The 20,614-nt window shown below is 48.1% G+C and overlaps 1 protein-coding gene across 6 annotated transcripts in view; it reads left to right on the top strand.

The window, feature by feature from the left end:
- The window catches only part of PDE9A (phosphodiesterase 9A), a 52,899-nt gene that overhangs the window by 9,561 nt on the left and 22,724 nt on the right, over positions 1-20,614 (top strand). Inside the window, exons 2-7 of one of the 6 annotated variants that reach the window (XM_008632849.2) lie at positions 4,205-4,275; positions 6,126-6,203; positions 7,029-7,072; positions 13,952-14,006; positions 14,840-14,910; positions 18,951-19,035. In XM_008632849.2, coding sequence (XP_008631071.1) covers positions 4,205-4,275; positions 6,126-6,203; positions 7,029-7,072; positions 13,952-14,006; positions 14,840-14,910; positions 18,951-19,035 — 404 coding nt within the window. The other 5 variants (XM_017733323.1, XM_017733321.1, XM_017733318.1 and 2 more) reach the window with 5 other exon arrangements.

Raw genomic sequence — 20,614 nt, 5'->3', positions numbered from 1 at the left:
TTTCCCTTTCCCTCATGGTTTGTAACTGCTGTGACTCTGCTCAGACATGGTTTGGGCTCTGCTTTCAGAAATGACACTGACAACTCTGTGTCTTGTATTGACTGGTCGTGCAGGAGGCTTTTGTGCCACCACACAATATCAGAGTCCCTGTATCCTCTCTTTCTTCACCCCTGGAGGTTCCTCCCAGGATTTTTTGGGCTGACTTGCATGACTGTGCACTTTTTTGATGTTTATTACGAGGAAACCTGGAATTTCATTACAGGAAGCCCTATACATGCATGACCTTAGCCCACAGCCCCAGTTGTATGAAATGCCGTGGTCTCCTGACTTTGGCCTCTGTTATGCAAGGTCTCAATCTTCTCCTAAGCAGGGAGATGTTCCAGCACCAGGCATCAATGCAGGGGATGAAGTGCTGGGAGACACATCTCAGCAGTGGCTTCTCACCCACAGGGACCTAAGCAAGGTGACTATGGGTCAGAGACAGCTGAGACAGACCTGAAGGGAGATGAAATTTGTGGATCAGACCCACAGACAGTGCCAGAAATGTATGATCATGGGGAGCCAGGCTGAGCAGCAAAGGCTTTGGGACACCAGCCCAAGCAGGGACATCTGCACAGGGCTGGGTGAGATGTTCTGTCCTGCAGCCAGTGCCAGCAGGGCTGCCTGTGCTCAAAGGTGCAGGTCAACCTCTGCAGGTCACGGGAGAACCCACGTGCCCCACATGGCCCAAGTGTGGCCACCAGCCAAGTGTCCCCACATTGCCTTCCTGCTGCTGATGCCCCCCCAGTGATAATGGACTCTGGGCAAATAGGATTCCTATACTGTGCTGGAGCCATCAATAGTACTCAGTGCTGTCCTCCCATCCCCTAAAACACATTCCAGTTGTGTTCCACCAGCACAACTGGCATCGACTTCGCTGGGAACACAAACCTGTGGACAAGAACAGGAAAAATTGCACATTGCTACGGAATATCTGAGGCTGGCTGCTGTGTTTTAGAGCAGAAGGGAGATGCTCAGAAAAGCTCAGCAGGCTGCAATAGAAGGAAACTTTATTAGCATGTGCTTTTTGATTAAAAAAAAAACCAAACAACCAGCTGAGGACAAGCATCCTGAGATGAGTACGAAGCTGCAGTGGGTGATTCACAAACCCAGTTTTAGCAAACCTAAGTAAAAATGCCAAGTATGGAAAACTAAGAGGCATGTATAGAGATAGCTCATGGTCTAGTATCACAGCCTTTGTTTCACTTCCCACTCTTTCACTACTGCATGGAGTAAAAGGAAACATTAAAATTCAGCCTCAGTGCGTTGAAAGCTCCTACTGCTCTCTGTGAGTCAGGCCAACTTTCTTACCTTTAATGTTCATTAATAACCTTTTTTATCTTGTCCTCTCTTGTCTGTCCTGGTCAATAATAATTGATTTCCAGAATAAGAAACCTCAATACCTGAAATAGCACTCCTGGCACATCACAAGCCTTCACCCTCTGTTCAGCCACAATTAACATCATCTGCCCAGCTCCTGCATGTACCAGTTGTTGTACTCTCCAATGCTCTGCCAGCCAATTTTAGCAGCTATCATTCTGTCAGGATGCTGGGTTCTGCTGGGAGCAAGATTTCAACCCTCTCTGAACTCCATTGGCTATTTTTTATTGCTTTGATTGCTTCTGTGCTTTAATAACCAAGGGTCAATCACTGGGCAACAGAGACTTTTAAAACACACCCATTTCCCCAGCAGCAGTTACCACCTGCCTCAGCAATCAAGTGCCTGCAAGTTTTATGAAGATATTGCCTGGAGTAATTTCATCTGGGGCAAAAACACAGGGTGTGAGTGTAGGTGTGGGTCGCACCCACCTCTTGAAGTGACCACTATCGTCCTCTCCTTTGCCACAAAACCCCTGATGCTTTGCTCAAGAGTAAGAAGGCTCCTCACCACCGGTGAAAACTGAAGGTTGGAGCTTTGCTGAGGTGCCCATGCACCTCCAGAGCAAACCAGCCTGGCCAGGGCTTGCTGTGCTGTCCAGACTATCCTGGTACTTCAGTCTCTCCCTGCCCTGACCTCTGAGCAGGCGTTAGCAGCAGAGCATCCCCTGGGACCTTCCATGGCTTCCCCATTTCCAGTGGCAGAGGTCTGGCTGGCACCGTGTGGCACCTCCAGGTGAGGGATTTCCCCTGGAGCCTGAAAGGCACCATGGAGGAGGCACAGGGGAGCCGTGTCACACCAATGCTGGGACAGTTTAGGAATCAAAGCACTTGAAAGTCAGGGCTGACAAAGTGAGGCTGCAGGCTTAATGACCTCCTGGCACCTACACGTTTCAGAGGAGCCATTAATTAGATGGTGACATGTTATTTTTCCAGCGTGGTCCTCACCTCACCAGCCCCCTCGCAGCAGTCATCCCGGCTGGCACATTCCTTATTTCCTGGGTCACCAGCCTCGAGGCTGCTCTGGGGACATGTACCCCCCTCACACCCATGATGGTGGCAACAGGAACTGTGTCTGACAGTATGGGGTGGTTGTGGAGGGCGAAAAATTGCATTTCTGACACTCACAAGGAGAAGAGAATTTTGACCTTGATGTCCCTGTTCATCTGCAAAATACGAGTTTCTCGTTCCTCCTGAGTTTTGCCATTAGGTCAGTCTCCACAAGTGCCTTTGAGCTGCTGCATCCTGAACCTGAAGGCTCTGTGACTCTTTCTGGTGGGATGTGAGAGGAGAGAGCTTCAGCACTGAGAAGGGAAGCTGCCTCTCTCAACACCTCTGCTCCCCCACTGCAAGGCCCCGCAGCCTGCAGCCATCCCATCAACACCAGCAGCCTCTGGACAAACCATCCCTGCTGCTTTTTGCTATTCCTGCCTTTGAGAAGGAGAGCCATACCTGCAATGAGGCACTTTATTTGCATGGCAGGTTCAAAGCCTCCACCACGGTCACTCAAAGGAACTCAGAGTTACTCTGAGAAAAGGGACATAACACTGGCAGTAGCATTCAAACCCAATCCTTTATTCTCATGTCTACACTTTCCTTTTACTCCACCCACACTGGTGGAGATACTTTTCAATGGCTACTTTTTCCCCAGTAAGTCCACTAGGAACAAGACTTTTGATTTGGAGCACTGGAAGATTTGATAGTGCAACACGCACCCAACAGAGGAGACATGGGTTTGGGTTGGAAGCAACCTCAGGGACCTGGTTCAGTGGAGCACAGATACCCTATAAACACACATTTATTGAAATGGGAGCCTCCTCATTTAGAGTGATGTTGAATTCTTGAGTGTTTTTCTCTCAGAAGCAGTATGCTGTCTCTGAATCCAACAAGATACCAAATTAGGACTCCTGGGTTCTGTTTATGGCCTGCCACTCACCTGTGATAAGATACAGGGCAAATAATTTAACATAAACAAGCTTCAGATTACAGAGCTTAAATATTGCACAGGGGAGAAGTGAGACCGATGAGAAGTACTGTAATGGTATTATCAAAATGTTTTCTAACTGAAGAAGAGATTCCCAAACTGGGAGGACCATCACCTGCAAGTCCTGATGGACACAGGAGTATTGGGGAAAATTGTGTCACTGAAGGCACAGGAATAGCAGAAATGGGATCAGGGGGATGTTGTGCTCCTAGATGTGCTGCTCAGTCTCCTCTGCATTGGGGCTGCCTGGTGTGTGTGGAAGAGTGGGGGGGATAAAGAGATGTTTGGGGAGATGGCAAGGTAACAGTGGCAAATTTTGCAATTCCACGTCTGGCCTCTGACCTAACAGCAGGAGCAGCTGACAGTCAATCAGAATGAACCTAGTGTAAGCAGGTATAGTCCAAAAATCAGTGCTCTTTTATACCATCCAAGGACCTACACAAATCCAGGCAGTTTTCTTCCCATATCCAGGCTCTTACCTCCTTAAATTTACAGTTGTTATCATCCTGCAGCAACACTGCATTTTGAGAAACCCTGTGCTCTCAGTTCACACATGTTATTGCTCCACTTCTGAACTGCACTTAGGTCTCCAGAGCTTGCTTGCTTTATCAACAAAGACACAGGTATTACACTGGAGTAGAGAAATACTCCAGCTCACAAATCAAATCAGATAATTGAAATCACAGACTGTGCCTTAAAATTAGCCCAGAGCACACCTGAGCAGGATTCATATCTCCCTGGGAAATAACCATCCTTTTTCTTTTTCTTCATTTTTTCCCCCTCTGCTGCTGTTCTGTTTGGAAGGTGATCTTCAGTAAATACTGCAATTCCAAAGATATTATGGACCTTTTCTGCATTGCAACAGGGTTACCAAGGTAGGTCTATCATTTGTGACATTCATTTCACTTTTGGTTCTTTTCTTTGGGAACAATTTAAAGACAGGCCCCACATGATTTATTTAGCTGCTATTCAGGCTTGTCTCTCGTTCCAGTCTGCTGGAAGAAGAAACTGGGGCAATCCAGAGCTGGAAAAGTGTGGAGGCAGGGAATTGAGCCACCTCAGTGTTGGCTGCACATGAGGAACAGAGTGAAATAGAGTAGAAAGATGAGAAATAATCTAAAATAAAAGCAAGTGAAGAAGCCCAGCCCTGAGTACACACAGGCTGTGCACACCTTACACTTATATCTCAGTACCATGTTTTTGCCCATATTGAGTGAAATGCAGCCACATGCTTAGACCCTGTTTTTGAGGGGAAAAGTTGGGGCCAACAAGAAGTATTGCCACTAGGTAATAAGCTTTCTTTTTAGATGCTTTAAAATCTAATCCCTGGTATGGGATAGTCAAACACAAAGTACCCCCAGCTGAACCGTTTTACAGAGCAAAAACATCCCCAAATCCATTGCCCAGGCCACGTATTTCCTAATTTATGTTGTCTTGTGAAGTCTCTGTATCCTTCCTGCTGTAATTTTCCATTTGGGGAAAATCCACATAGGATTTGTTTCCTCCAACCTAAAGAGCAGTATCCAGTGAAATCTCTGTGTTCAAAGGGTCTAGGGTCAGGGGTGGCCGTGTGGGAGAGGTTGGGGTGTGGTGGAGGATGGCTTGGTGTAACATCCATCCACCTATCCACCCATCCATCCACCTCTGCAACACCCCCAGGCAGTGGAGCAAGGGAAGGGAAGCCCCTAAGTCACCTCTAGAACCCTTAATCACCTCTACGACCCTTAATCACCTCTAGGACCCTTAATCACCTCTAGGACCCTTAATCACCTCTAGAAGGGGGGGATCAGCTGTCTGCATAAGGACCTGGAGCAGGCAGGATGCAATAGGGCAAAGTCTTTATCTCTGGACACACAACTTTACAATACAGGAAAAATGCAGGAGAAAAATAAGCCAGTCTTTTAATCATGGTTTATTGCATGACTCCAGCTCTGGGGATTGAGAGATAAGATCGAATTTGCATAAGCTGCTGGACAGAATTAATGCCCTTTGCTGTTTGTTCTACTTCCTCCCATTTGACATTAGAGAGGTTCATAACTCTCGTTTCCCTATGATGTCAAATACTTCCACTCCATCACCCAGGAAACTTTGTTTAGCAGTTTTAATCATTCACAATCAGGGTGTTCACTGCATATTTGGCATTTTATTTTCATCAGAAGATTTTCAAAGGAAAATTGCATTTCAACCAGGATCCTGGAGCCAAAGTAAACCTCCAAGGTTTACATCTGAGCCTATGAGATCACCCTTAGCACAGTATTTAAAATATGAAAAGACACCATATTCAGCAAGATATTTGTTCTGTTTGTTTTGGTAAATGAGTAACTAAATAATTTCAAGACATTCATAGCACCAAAAGTCATTTGTATAGTGTGAGTCAATATGTAGCTGCTGAGTCAATGTATCACAAAACACAGCTTTTTAACAGAAATTATTAGTCAGTGAGTCAATAGAATAAATGAATTAGCAGGGAGCAAGGTCTGCTCTGACATAAAAAATGATCACACTTCACGTTGCACATGGGTGAAGCATCAAGCCGACCCTGTCCTGTGCTTTGATCCTTTCTGCTCTGAGGTAACAGAGGTGCCAGACACTCCTAGGCCAGGCCAGGAGCAAAGAGAAAAGATGCATCTGCAGGAGAGAAGATGGCTCTGCATCACATGCAGCAGCACAGAACTGCAGCTGGCATTTCTAGGTCAAGTAACCCCCTTTGGAATTTGCTTTTCAGGAACACGACCATCTCCCTTCTGACAGCAGACAATTGCATGGTGTCCATTGATCCCACGATGCCTGCAAACACAGAGAGGTAAGTCCTGCTGCCACCTGCTCCTCGAAAGCAGGGTCAGGCCCAAGGGGAAGGAGGTGTTTGCCTGCAGAAGTCTTTTGTGTGCAGTGGGAGGTGAGCAGCTCTCCAGAGGGAGGGGGATGGCAGTAAGGAACGCATGCTGGCCTGTGACACTAATGCTGGTTTGGAAGATTTTTAGTTGTTAAAGTAGGAGTAATTGTCTGAGGAAACAAATACTGCTTTTAGGTGTTTAATGTAGAACATCTGTTCCCATCCCCTCCCCGTGTGCTGTCAAACTCTGAGCTCCTTTGTTCCCCTGCTCCCTGCTCCCTTTGTTCCCCTGCCCCTGCTGGGCACAACCAGCAGATTACTTGAAAAGCAAACTCAAAACCTGTGATGAGTTTAGGTCTCTTCCATGCTGGTTTTGGCCCATATTTCATGATGACTTTTCACTGCCGTTGCTCTTATTGACACCATGTGATGGAGCCCCAGCAGCTGGGAGGGAGCTCCTGCACAGGATGGCACAAAACACAGAGCAAAAAAATGTTGTGGCTGCCCCATCCCTGGAAGTGTTCAAGGCCAGGCTGGATGGGACTCTAAGCAACCTGGGATAGTAGAAGGTGTCCCTACCCATGGCAAGGGGTTGGAACTGCGTGATGATTCTGTTTCTAGTAAATCAGAGGGTTGTGTGTTCAGAAAAAGTGCCCATTGCTTATTCAAACCCACAGTCTTCAAGAGAGCTTAGAACATATTCAGATACTTCTTTGCACTTCTCAGGGAGTACAAAGGGATGTGAAATACTGCATTTTGAGTGTTGCTAACATCAACCCTCTCTGACTCTTCCAGGTCTCCATACAAAGTGATACCTGTCGTGACTGAACAGCTCTCAGGTAAAATGACCCTTTGGAACTGAATCTACTAAAGCTGAATTTGCAAACATTTGCATGTGGAAATTATGTGGCCATGATTCAAAAGCCCGGCGATGTCAGTGTCATGGTTGTAGCTGCAGCAGAACAAGAAGTGTTTGATCACAGTGTTCTGCAGGAAAGCTTAAAAAATGTGCCCAAATTTCTATGAATTTCAGCGAATGGCTGAGGACCAGAGGACTTTCCCAGTGCTTCACTCTGGTCTGACTCAGCACTCCTGATGCCCTGGGAAAAGTCTTGCATGGAGCAGTGGGGTTTTTTCAGGCAAGACAAATGAAAGCCTGTCCTCTGGTGTTTTGTTAAACTTGCCCATTCCTCAGCAAAGCTCTGCTGGAAAGCTGAGCACAACATTTGAGCTCCATGTTATTTCCAAATGGCTGAGGAGAGAACATAATTTTTTGTTGTGGGCATGGTAGCTCTAAGTGTGATAAATATTTAAATTCACCTGACACGATTAAAGAAGGCCTGGGTGAAGGAACACATCTGGAGCACATTCCCCAGCCACAGCACTGTTGTACTCCACGGGCAGGGATGAAGTGCCTCTCCTCCCACTTCTCTTTGCCTGCCAGTATCATGCTCAGGCTGGTAGCTCTCAGACACTGGAGCAGAACATTGGCTTGGGGCAATTCCTGTGGAGCATCTGGCTCATGGTTTCTCTCATCTGTGCAGCTGCAGCATCTCCTGCCACTCACATCAGGGCAGCCTGAGCCTGTGCACTCTGGAGCCACAGGGACAGGCTGGCTGCTGTGGCAGGGCTGCAGGAGGAGAGGGGACATCAGCTGGGGACACTCTTTGGAGCAGTCAAATGGGAAGATAGATGAGACAAAGGGCAAGAGGATATGATTGTCCTGGAAACACAGAGTGCACAGGCAGAACAGGAGTGAGACAGAAAGCCTGGGGCTGGCAAATGTAGTGTGCAGGAGCAGCTGAGTCTGTTGGGATGGGAGAGATGAGGTTTTGCTGGTCCCACCTCGTCTTCTGGCTTAGGGTCCTGAATTATGGAAGAAAACAGAGTGTCTCACAGCACTGTCGTCTTCTAGAAGGGGAGGCACAGGGAACTGAGGCTGTTTTCTGGGGCATCTGCATTGGCAAAAACATCTGGAAAGGAGGGTATGGGGAAGACAGAGAGGCAGCAGCAGCAGCAGAAAGGAGACTGAGCATGCAGGGAGCAAAGGTGAACAGAGAGCAAAGAGAGCACAGAGGGCAGGGACACGAGGAAGGACTTACCCACAGTAAGATTTGTAACAAGCCATAAACAGGTCCCATGTCAGTGATTGCCAGAAGGAGGTAGTCAAAGCCAGGGGATACATGTGACTGCAAAGGGAGAGAAGCTGTCTGCCAAACTATTTCCTTATCGTGACAAACACTGCAGCAGCAGCATCACTCTCCTGGTCTGGGAGTACTCTGCTGGCATTATCACATCAGAGAAGGTGGGGTGGAGCACGTGGCTCTGTGTCCCAGCTGGGGTGAGTAACCAGTCTCCATTTGCCCCATGACAGAGAAATGGGGCCACCATGGCTCCACCAGGGAACACCACTGAATTATACCAGCTGGGAAGATGATTAAGGGGCTTTCTAGAAAATCTACTTTTTTTTTTAATGAATTTTTTTTATTCCCCTCACATGAAGCTAACCGTATATTTTTATAGGACCATGGATGACTTTTCACACTCTCCCAAGGCCCTCATTTTTCGTCCCCAGGTGACAGCACATGGCTCTGCTTTGTGCAGAGAGCAGCTCACTGTGTCAGCAAGATCTCTCTTCCCTCCCTGCATTTTATAAAACAAGTATTTCCAAAGATCTGAGCTGAAAAGGGCAAGAAAAATTCTGGCCATAGATTGTCAAAACATAAGAGTCTGCTATGGAAAGAGGAAGAAAGTTGAGCTGAGTGTGATGGAACTAATGTTCCTTGGTATCTTTTTCTCTTTCACATGGCTTGTCATTAATCTTAAGCATTCCTGACATTTTGCTGACAGTAGGAAGAATAAACAGAGTGGGAAATTGTGCCTCTTCATTAAAAGAAAAAAAAGCCCGGCTCTGTTCTAGTCTTCACTTCTCAGACAACTCTGCCTGCGTGCTTCTGCTTCCCAAAGCAACTCATCCAAATACATGCCAAAAAGGGGGTCACCCCAATTTTCACAGTGGTGGGAGGTAATGCACCTCTTTTCAGCAGTCTCCCAGGCAGCTGCAGGAGAATGACACAGGGAACAAAGGCTGTAAAAGGTGGGACTGGGAAATGCAATCCTTCAGGAGGAAAAATATAAGCAGTGGTTTCTGTCCAGCAGAACAGATACCCCCTGGAGTCCTGCTAAGAAACAGTTCTGCATTTCCCAGCCATAGTCACAGGAGAGGGCTGGAAATAAAAGAATTATTATTCCAGAGAGTGTTGGATGCAGCAGTGACCACTGTGTCAGTGGTCAGCGGTCTGCAAGGGTTAGAGTGAGGGTGAGGGTTAAGATTAGGGTTAGGGAAGGGTGATGGTTATGGTTAGGGTTTGGGTTAGGGTTAGGTAAGGGTGATGGTTAGGGTTTGGTTTGGGATTAGGGTTAGGATTAGGGAAGGGTGATGGTTATGGTTTGGGTTATGGTTAGGGTTAGGGAAGGGTGATGGTTAAGGTTTGGGTTAGAGTTAAGGTTAGGTTTAGGGAAGGGTTAGGGTTAGGGTTTGGATTATGGTTTGGGTTCAGCTTCGGGTTGGATTTAGGGGTGCAGTTAGGGTTGGGGTTGTGGTTAGGGGAGGCCTGACCATAGTGGTTCTGAGCCTGTGGAGCTTCTGGGTCACATTCTGTCCCTCCTCCTATGGCCCTGGAGCAGAAGGCTCTTGGCCATCCATGTAGAGCTGAAAAATATCAGTGCTAAATCTTTCTCTTTTGTTTGTTTGGATTTCCAAGCCCTTTGAGTGAGCATCCTCTGTCTCCTGACAGCAGAAGGGCTCTGGTCTGTGTCCTCCTGGTGGAACTGGCTCAAAACTCACAAACCAGCCATTGTGTTGTGGCTCTAATTAGTAGGGTTCAGACACTCTGCAATTTGATGGAGATGGCAAATTAATGAACAAACCCTCGTAGCAATATTCTCTTGGGAAATAAAATTGAAGTCTGTCACATTTCTGATAGTGCAGAGGAAGGCGCTTTTGTGGAGGTCAAGTGAGCGTGACTCACTGCACTCCTGAACGGGCAGGGAAACATTCACAGAGACTTTCCTACTGCTCCAAAGTTAGGGCAGCAAAGCCCAGCAGTGGCTGCACTATAGATCTGCAGAGATGCTTTTTCCCCCTGGATGATTCAATACCCGAGATCTTGTGCAGATTGGTATTGGTAAAATGACAGAAGCTTGTCGCTGCGTCTAAACCTTCTTATTCTGGCATCTCCTTCTTCTCCTTTTGGAGTCTTGTTCATGCTTGCAGCTCAGGCAAGACTGACAAGGCAGAGACTGGGAGAGAAAAATCCTCCTCCCACCTGCTGCTCCTTAGGTGCATCCCCACATGGATGCGTGCATGGGGATGTGGCCAACTGCTCAGGATTGCTCACCTGATGGGGAATTTGCATGCAACAGCCCAAATTAACCTGAGCTGGGAGTTACATGAACTGGGGGCTCGATATGACAGATTCATGGACATGGGCTTGGGCTTGAAGCTCACCCCTTCCCGAGGCTTTTGTCCACCTGGCTGCTTGTGGGTTTTTTTAATTACTCTGACTGCCTAGGTCCAAACAAACCACAGAAACACAGACAGAAGCCTGAGCCAGAGGCAGAAGCATTTGTGAGAAACAGGGCAGGAATTCACCAGCCTGATGCTGGCAAGGAAAGGGAGGTGCCCATGCCCTCCCAGCCTTGCTTGGCCACGGCAGAAAAGACAGGGGGAAGCCAACCCCACTGACTCCCTGCCTGCAGCCTGTTGAGGCTGGTAGGGTGGCAAGGGGAGCCAGGGAGAGTGGGAGGGTGGTGGTGGCTCCCTGGCCGTGATCCCAGCGGGTAAGAGGGTAGAGGAAGAGGCACTGCTGGGCAGGGCGGTGCGAGGCAGAGGGTACCTGCCAGTGGGTAATAAACCTTCTGTGCCAGTGCGGGGTCACCTGAGCTGCTCAGCCTGCTCCTGGTGCCAGTCTGGCAGGGAAGGTGAGCTCTCCCTGCCAGCCTCCGACCTGGCCGCGGCGGGAGTCGCAGGATAAAATGCCACTGCCATATTCCCCCGCACCTGCTTTCTTCCCAGAACCTGCTGGGGACGAGGCAGAATGGCTCCTTTCTCCATGGTGTCCTGGCCAAGCTCCCTGCTGAGCTTGGCAGAGGTCATGGGGCAAAGAGCCAGAGTCCCTGTGCCCGCAGCGAGCAGGGGAATGAGCCATGGGGAGCCTGGGGAAGCCTGAGCTGGCCTGTCCCCTGCTCAGCATTAACCATTGCAGCACCCTGTGCAGGAGGGGTTCTGGTTGTCATTTGTCAGCTGTAAAAACCCCAGAGCGTTGTGCAAACACCTGACTTGCTGAACACCTGCATTTGTAAACACTGCACATTCACGGTGCTGGTGGGAGGTGAGGGGAAAAAAAGAGGGATTTTTTGGGATGCTGCAACAGGACCCTCAGCAACATGCCCAGAGCTGCTGCCACGGTTGCTTTCCTTTTCACAGAGGGAATCACAGCAAAACAAATGAAGCAATCCGAGGGAATAGGTGTCTCTGTGCACCTGGGGCATCAGCCCTGCCCAGAGGTATAAAAAAAAAGAAGGCAGAGGGTAATGAACGGAGCAAAAGCACCCTTAACCCTCCTGTTCTACAAAGGAGGGGACAAGGAAGACTAAATGATGTCAGAGCAGTGTGTAATTTTCTTCAGAAACAGGGGTTACCAGAGGTCTTCCCCTCGGAAAGGAGCAGGGCAGAAAAATGGATCTTTGTCTCTTTAAGATGAGACGAGCTGCCACTCTTAGTCATATATCTTTACTGCACCCTAGGGTTATAAAAACATACATCTTCATTTTGAAAGTCCTTTATTACATCCATAAACATCAGATTGCAGCTGACTGTTCCCTGGATGAGAATTTCCTAGTACTCCGAGTGAGTTTTGACAGGGGGAGGGAGTGAAAGTAAGATTGTTGGGTTTTTTTTTTTTTACTGGAACAGTGTTTATAGGGAACTTGTCAGTCTCTGGCACGCTCCAGCCACTGTCAGAGGGCTGAGCAGCATCGAAGGGAGAGGACACGGGTTTCTCTGCTTATTTTCACTGTCGGACTCAGTGCCATCCCAGGTGCTGCACACGGTGAGTTTTCCTCCTCTCTTACATAGGACGCCGCGTTTGCTTTGTTTCAGCGCTTGGGTTTTGTGAGAAAACTGGAAAATGGGTCTCTGAGAGAAAAACTGATCTCTTCGTTTCCTCTGCTAGCCACTCCGCTGGGAGTTGGAAAAAAGAAAGGGGGAAAAAAAAAAAAAAAAGGGAATTAGGTCTGAGACTCTCAGAGCACAGAATGCTCGCTCCAGTTTTGAGATCCAGGGGGTAACAGCCAAATTGTTTTGACCAGCAAAGTGAATGCTCTTGACAAAGATTGCTGACATCTCTAATAGCTGAGGAATTGCAAATCCTTTCAACAGGTACAGGAGATATTGTTTAGAAATAAATGGTAAATGCTGGGCTCTATTTCTGCCTGATGTGTTTTGCCTGGATGATTGCACTTGTGAGGCAGGGTGTTCCCCCGGGGAAGGACAAGAAGTATCTGCAGAAATGCCATCGGGGTGTTTCCGTGGAGGGTATAAATAGGTGTTCTGTAATCTGCAGAGTGTTTATGAGTGCACTCAATGTTTCCTTTCCTTGAGCATATCCCCAGTGCAGGAATGACTGCAGCACAGGGCAGTTTGCATTAGCCTGTGGGGGAAAGAGGGAACTATCCCAAAACAGCAGCTCAGGGCTCAGCAAAGGTGATTTGTGCTTCCCCTGTCTGTGTGGACACACTAAAAGATGGGAGAACATTGCTGTCCTACTTCTTCCTTCCCAAAGTGTGCTGCCCCTCAAAATCTAGGGACCTGTTTTGAGGGGTTGCTTGCTTTTCCCTGTGTGATTGCAATCCTGTGACTATCTTGGGAAGAGGCTGGGGCTGCATCAGGCTGACTTTCCTGAGCCAGCAGAAGATCCCGAGAGCCGGAGCTGGCAGCGAGAGCTGGGGAGCTGCTGCCACGAGGGCTCCCAGTGTGGCCACTGCTGCTCAGGGAACAATGGGATCTTGACAGGATCCCTGTGGCAGCTGTCTCCAAGCTGTGTTCTCAAGGCAAAAGGGGCTGGGAAACTTGTACCCTGCTGTGTCCATCCCACGAACCAGGAAGGGCAGACCTCATTCTGCAGGGACAGCACTTTGTCATCTTGTGTTTGCCCGGAGTTTGTGCAAAGCAGCACAGTCCTTAGGAATTTGCACCAGAAAAATCTGTCTCCAGGATAGAACTGAAAGGCAAGCTGGGTTTAGTTTTGTGTTCATGAGCTTGGTGTTGCTCATGGGCACTCTGTCACAGTGTGCTGATGGTGTAGAGACACTGACTGTGAGCAGGAGCTTTCCAAAGCCGGTTGTGATTCAGGGTGTCCCGCCCAAGACATGTGAAAGGGGTCTCCTCTCCAGAAAGTGCTGCCTTAAAACAAACCACCTCTCAGAGAGCCAGCCTCCCAAAAATAAACCTCTGAGAAACCTTGACTGTAATCTGCAGGAAGAGCAGGCAGGTGAGACGAGGAGTCATTCCCAAACCCTGACATTGTACAAAGGACCAAAAACAATTTTTTGGCCTCACCATCGAATGGAAGCCTGGGGACACCACTTTGCAGAAGGCATGAGGATGTCTTCTTTCCTCTGTTTTTTTCTATCATGTCTCCCTCTATTTTTTTCAGAGAAAGAAGAATTGTTCCAGAATTTATTGGGACAGATTGCTGAGCAGTTCTCGAGGTAAGAAACTGAACATCATTATTAATTTAAAATGCTATTTCTTTTATCAGCCTGAAGTGAAATTTTCACAGGAGGCAGAGGGGCATTTAAGACATCTTTCAAATCCCACTCTGCCTGCCAAATTTAGGTCTGGGACACGTTATTTCCTTGCTGACAGCAACACAGTAGCTTAAACCAAAAGCAATTTCAGTGATTATCTTTGATCTAAAAAGGAGATCAAGTAGTAAATGCTCCTTCCCTCTTTGGAAGCAAAAGAAATGCTTCTTCGCTGAATAGTCAAATCATCAGATTTGTTTCATTTTCCCCTTTATCACCCAAAAATGTCTCTCCTCCGAGAGGATTTCTCAACATCTGTGTAGCTGCTTATTTAATCCCAGCTGGTTTCAATGAGGCAGATCAGTCCCACCACAGCCCAGCAAATCAGCAGCGTAACTCGACAGGAGGGAAGGAGGTTTCAGAGTGTGCAGACACCAAGACGCTGCTCTGAGACGAAGCATTATCAATTTAACTTGGCTTCCCTGGGGGGCTACAGTAGCAAGTCACTGCTGAGAGAGGGAGAGGTGAAGTGTTGTAGAGCCACAGGACATTCCCAGGGCCATAAAAAAACCCCAACTTGTTAATTTTTATGAAAATTAAACCTGGGTGTATTTTCTGCCCAAATGTTAGCAGTTCCATGGAAAATCTGCTTTTCCTTCTGGCAAACGAGGCTGGGCAGAGACACAAATAGAGAAAATAGAGACACAAATATGGACATTTCTAGCAGAAGTTGTTAGCACCTAGGGTAGGTAGAGCTTTAAATGTATAACATTAATACATGAGGGTTTTCTTTCCAGGGTTTTTAAAATCAATGAGCTGAAAACGGAAGTAGCTAATCACTTGGCAATGCTGGAGAAAAAGGTTGAATGTGAGTGTCCCTTTATTCCTATCACAGTGGGAACCGGTGCCTTGTTGTGCCCTCTGATCTGTCCTGCTCCTAGCAGCCCCTCCACTTTATCTAATCCCTTGTCATTTGGCCAGCTTTGAGCTCAAAAGGCCACAGGTCAGCCCGTGGTGAGGCGTGGGGATGATGGGAGCCCATGGTGGCACTGGCGTGGGGACCAGGGTGGGCTGGTTGGTGCTGCCAGCATCCATACCACCTCCTGTCCTCCCTTTGAGGGGCTGCTGAGCCCTCTACTGAGCTTTGGGGCCTGGGGCCACGTCCTGCTGTTCCCATGTCCCTGTGGCAGAGGGTCCCCATCTCCCCCTCCCAGCCCCTGGCCAGCCCTCCCGTGTCCCCCCTGGCCCAGGTGTCTGTCACCTCCCTGCACCCAGCAGTGACCCCCCCATCCCTCTGCACTCCCTGATCCTCTAACACTGGGGAACCTGATCCCACCCTCACTGGGGCATTTGGTCTGTAATTCCAGGGGGTAACACCCTCCTGCTGTCAGCCAGACCCTTGCACTGTAACGCCACCAGATCGTTACTGTGCAACAGCCAACTCAAATTCACCTGGTCAGTGAGCTCCTTTTCTGGTTTTTGGGTTGTTTTGTTTCCTTCTGTGCACCCTCTGAGTTGCTTCAGTACAGTATGCAGAACACAGGTCCCAGAGAGGCAGGGAAGGGGTATGATTAAGGTGCTGCCATCCAGTTTTGACTCCAAAGGCCACATCGTTGCAGCTGTTCAGCATTGAAGTCAGCAGCCAGGAGAGCCTTTCCCAGCACTACAGCTGCAGAAAGCACTTTCCCACTAGGGCTGGCTGGGAAAAAAAAGACTTTCTGGTTCATGGAAGAAGTTGTTTTCCTGAAACTTCCCCTGACCAGAAACTACCTTGACCCTGCAGCTGCTTGGGGAGACTGATCCCTCTGTCAGCAGGGAGAGGAAGAAATGTCCTTATTTCAAGAGCAGCAGCAGAGAAACCTCTCCCTGTTGGCCACCCCAGCCTCAGGCTCCTGCTGCTGAGGGGTGTCCGTGGAGGGGACAACCTGCAGCTTGCCTACCCCCCAGAAAGGAACCCAGGTATGAATTCCTCCCTGTCTGTTTGGCTGCTGCTTCTCCCAAGGCTCTGCTGGCTTATTCCCCCCAAAAAAAGAGAAGAGAAAAATTAACTCAGTCACTCTGCATTTTCAGTGAAACTTCTAACCAACTCCACTCCTCAGGGCTAAGTGCCATGGATTAGAGCAAATGAGGTAAGCCTGTGGGTCTTTGTATTCCCTTGGCAGCCCGAGCAATCAACTATCCCAGCCAGCTAGGGGCTGCTTTTGGCCTCTGGTGAACCTCTGGCACACACTGCCTCTCAGCACTGGCAGTGGAGGGAGATAACCAAGCCATTCATGCCATTTCTGGCAGTTTTCTTGCCCACTCCAGCACTTTATTGCTGGTTTAGGGAAGGCAGCCTGCCCAGAGCTGCTTTGCCATGCAGGACTGAATTCCCTGCTCCCCAAAGGAGGGTTCTCCCCCTGAGTCCCACTGCTGATGGAGTCAGCAGCTGATGGAGCAATCTGCTGCCACTCTGCCTGAGCGCTCCCCGTCCTGGCTCCCGCAGCCTCACTCAGCCTGTGGCAAGGAGCTCCCTGGGCTGCCTGTCTGCAAGTGCACCCATCTATCTGCTCGAAATCGGGCTTCCAGAGTTTGCAACAGAGCCCAGTCTGCAGCATTCTGAAATAACTCCCCAGGCTGTCATGTTTAAGAAGCAAAACCGTGGGAGAAAGGGAGTGTCCAACCTCCCTGCTCGAGCTGGGCTCCCAGAGGTTGCTCTAAGAGCCATGTTTCGTGCTGGATTCAGCCCAAGGATTTCTTTAGACAGCACAGGGTCTTTTCAGAAGGTATTTCTTGCTGCAGAATAGTATAATGGGCCCTTAATCAGTGCACATGACAAGGCCATTTATCATTTGCAAGCCAAATGTGGAAAGAATTGTGCTTTTATTTTGCCTTTTCTTCTGCCTCCCTCAGAGATCCCTTTTCCACCACTTTCACATGTGCTCTCCAGGATTTCTTGCCCAGAGGGGACGTGTGTGTGTGGGGATAAGTGCTCATGACAGCACTACATCTGCACCTCACATGAAGTGTTCTCAGCTTCCTTCCCATTCCTGCCTAGAGACCGCCTCAGAGATGTGTTTTCAGGGAGCCAAATCTTTCAGCTGATTTTTAAATCCCAGCTAAAGCTTGTCACTTCCCCTTGGAAAATGAGTCCACGCAGAGCAAGCACTGGGAATGCTTTGCCCCGTGACTTGACTTTCTCTGTACAGCAGCCCACACATGAATAAGAAAGCTGGCAAAAAAACCTTCGCAATTTGTAAGCATTTCACATCTACCTTAAGAAAATAATTATGTAAATTCTCTGCTCCCCCAGAGAGATTTGGGATGAGAACTAAAGAGATGCAACACGAAAAAATGCTCAGGGCTGCCATTTTGCACCAGAACTCCTCTTCTGCCCCTACTTCCCTGTCGCTCTGATAACTCTGCTTGGCTCCCACTGCTTCAAACAGGCAGTGGCCACCCTTTAGGCATCTTGGCAAATGGGCTACCCAGGAATTTCTCCCAGGTGAATGCACCCAGGTGGTACATAGCAGCTGACCATCATCTGTTGACAAAAAGCACCCAAAAAAGTGCAGGCAGGTATCCAGAATGAAGATATCCAATAAGCAGGACAGCAGCTTGCCTGTATCACAACACTGTGATCACCGAAAGAAGCTGGCTGTAACAATGACAGGCAAAAAAATAGCAATTTCTAAATGGGATTTTTTAAGTGGAGGACATCCCAGTAAACAAGCATAAATCCCTTCCCCTTTGCTCTCCTAATACGTGGCACTCTGGGCTTAGTTCGTACACATCTCTCCCTTTCCCTGTTCCAGCTGCAAATCTTCGTTGTTACTCTGAGAAGGAAAACAAAACCGGGGTCTCTGCTTATCTCCAGAGCTGTGCCCTTCAAGGCAGGGTTTTGTCACTTACATGCTGCTCTCCAGATAAGTGTGATGCAGACAGCGATTTTTCTAAGAAAGTTGCTGAATACTGATTGTCCGATTGCACGTTCCCTGGAGTTCCCCGAGCCCCCACGGCTCATCCATGCAAACAACAAGTTCAGCAAACAGATGAGATGTGAGATGGTTGCATATGAATGACACGTACGTAATTAGTAGTGCCATGTCCTTGATCACGCTGATGGTTCAATGAGGGGGAAGGAAAAGGGAGAATTATTCTCATACTCTCACTGCGTTGGGCTCTCTGGGCTACGTGGAATAAAGTGCCCTGCTGCATAAAAAGGCAATCAAACTTTTTGCCTCGTGGCTGTCACAATTAGATGCAGAAGGCAAATATAGGATTTTTTTGTGCCGCATGTAGAAATAACCTTTGATTACAGAATTGATCGGCGAAAAGAAGTGACAGATTTTTCAATACTTAAAAAAAAAAAAAAAAAAGAAATCCATCATTAGAGCCAAATTTTCAGCATTTTTCTCTCCCTCCTGCATTCTCACTTTGGTTTTCCTGTATCCAGCAATGCCTCTCAGAGCTCCTTAATGCTCTGCACGAACTTTCGAATTAAAACCTTTTATTTTAATGGGAATTCTAATCCTACCGGGATGGTGTTTGCATAGCCGCGCTTATCATCCCATCACGGGAGGGGTTTTTTTTTGCTCAGGATTTCCTCTGATTCGTGCTCTACAGCCGAGAAGTGAAGGCACCAGAAGAGCTGCCTGCTGCTGAGGAAAAGCCGAGATGTTATAGCCATTCAGTGAATTAAAACGCTGTGGCTGTTATCTGCATTGGCAGCAGAGAATTCCTGTGGGTTTCCAAGATCTCTCACTTTGGCAGCACCTGCACGTGGGAGAGCAGGGGCAGCCTGTGAGAGCTGGCTGCCTCGCTGGATAACCCCAGTGGCAGAGCTCTCTGAAATTTTGCACCATTGTGGAACGAGATCCTGCGACTTTTCGCCATGGTAACACCCCTGTTGTTTTCCTTTGTTGGCAGTGGAAGGCCTGAAAGTGGTGGAGATTGAGAAATGCAAGCGTGACATTAAAAAGATGAGGGAGGAAATGGCAGCGAGAAGCAGCAGGTAAGTTCTGCTTGGGACCTAACCACAGGAACGTGTCTGGTTTCAAACCCTAATGCAATGTTTCCACAGAATTATCTCCTGGGCTTAGAAGTAAAGGAGCAAGGAAACCAACAAGCATCAAGGACAGTGGCTGTAATTTAACGTTTGAAGATTTACAGCCATTCAGCAGTTAAATTAGCTTGGGCCATGGGAATAGAGAAAAAGGTCTTGGGAGTTATTTGTCACCATACAGAATAGGAATTCTTCATCCAGATTTAATGGGAGAGAGAGAATGGGAAAAGAGCTTCTGCACAGTGCAGCCTTCAGTTGGGAACCAGCTAACACTCGAATCAGCTCCAGTATATTCTGGGAAATTACCAAATAAATATGTAGCAGCTCCTCTAATTATGATCTCACGCTATTATAAATCATCCATTTCAAATTCAACAAGAAATTAGGAATTTGCTTTCTAATGCAAGGGCTCATTGTGATGGTGAAGCTCGGTTTTGCTGTAATTAAAACACCAGCAGAAAAAACTGCATTTCCTATGGTGTGTGGTCTCAGCTGGAAAATGCCCCCTGTGTCACTGAAATGCCCCACTAGGAGAAACAAATCATCACTGTAAGATTGGGAATACATCTGGGAAGGTTGCTGAAGAGGAATATACCGTGCTGCTCAAAATGCGGGGGAAGGGGATTTTTCTCAGCAAATGTAACTATGCTGTCTTGACAGTCTCTCGTGGGGTCAGATTTTCTGACCTTTAATCAAAACTGCTTCCTACTGAGGGCAGTGGGAGATGTGCTAAAAGATTCAGGCTTAATAATGACTCAGTTTTATAAATGTTGCCATCCAGATATGTCAGGAGGCACAATGATAATTCATTCCCATGAAGTCCAAGGCCAAATTCAGCTGTCATATTAGCATAAATGCAGAGTAACATTGTTAACCTCAGAAGTGTGCCTCGGATTTATCCCAGCAGGATGGAATGCAGTCTGCCCTGTGACTTACATCATTTGTTATTGGGTTGTGTGGGGAAATCTCGTTAGAAAAATCCGAGCCCAGGTTGGCAGCAAATGCAAGAGCATGTGCGCTGATTTGTGCTGGGTGTGATGTGTGAAATGTGTGTGCCCGTGTGTCTTTCCTTCAGATGTGGCAGGGAGCTGGCAGAGCTGAACAATGATGCACAGGTGGACAGGGAATCAGGTCCAGAAAAAGAAATTACGGCAACTTCGTGTTCGCTCAGTTGCCGCCACACCAAATCAGGAAGTACGAGACTGTCCCAGCAGCCATGACTCATTCCCATCCCAGATCCTGTCACCTTCCAATCTGTATTTTGTGGTCTAAACGACAACCTGTTAACAAGAAAAGCTGGAATGGGAGTGTTCCATCTGCTCTGTGCAGCCGGCTCCAGCTGGGGTGTCACCTTCACCGAGGCCTTGTGGTGAGATGTGACAGGCTCCAAAAGCCAGAGACCAGCATGGGGTGTGAGGCTGGAAAGCTGTAGTAAAAGTGGGTGTGGGGCTCAGCTGGGCACAGACACCCACCCTGGCTTGCTCTGAGCTCACACCCACAGCTGCTCCTGCTGGAGCAGGAGTGGACT

The sequence above is a fragment of the Corvus brachyrhynchos genome, unplaced genomic scaffold, assembly GCF_000691975.1.
Source record: "Corvus brachyrhynchos isolate BGI_N302 unplaced genomic scaffold, ASM69197v1 scaffold32, whole genome shotgun sequence".
Classification (NCBI taxonomy): Eukaryota; Metazoa; Chordata; class Aves; order Passeriformes; family Corvidae; genus Corvus; species Corvus brachyrhynchos.
This window is presented reverse-complemented; position numbering and strand designations above follow the sequence as displayed.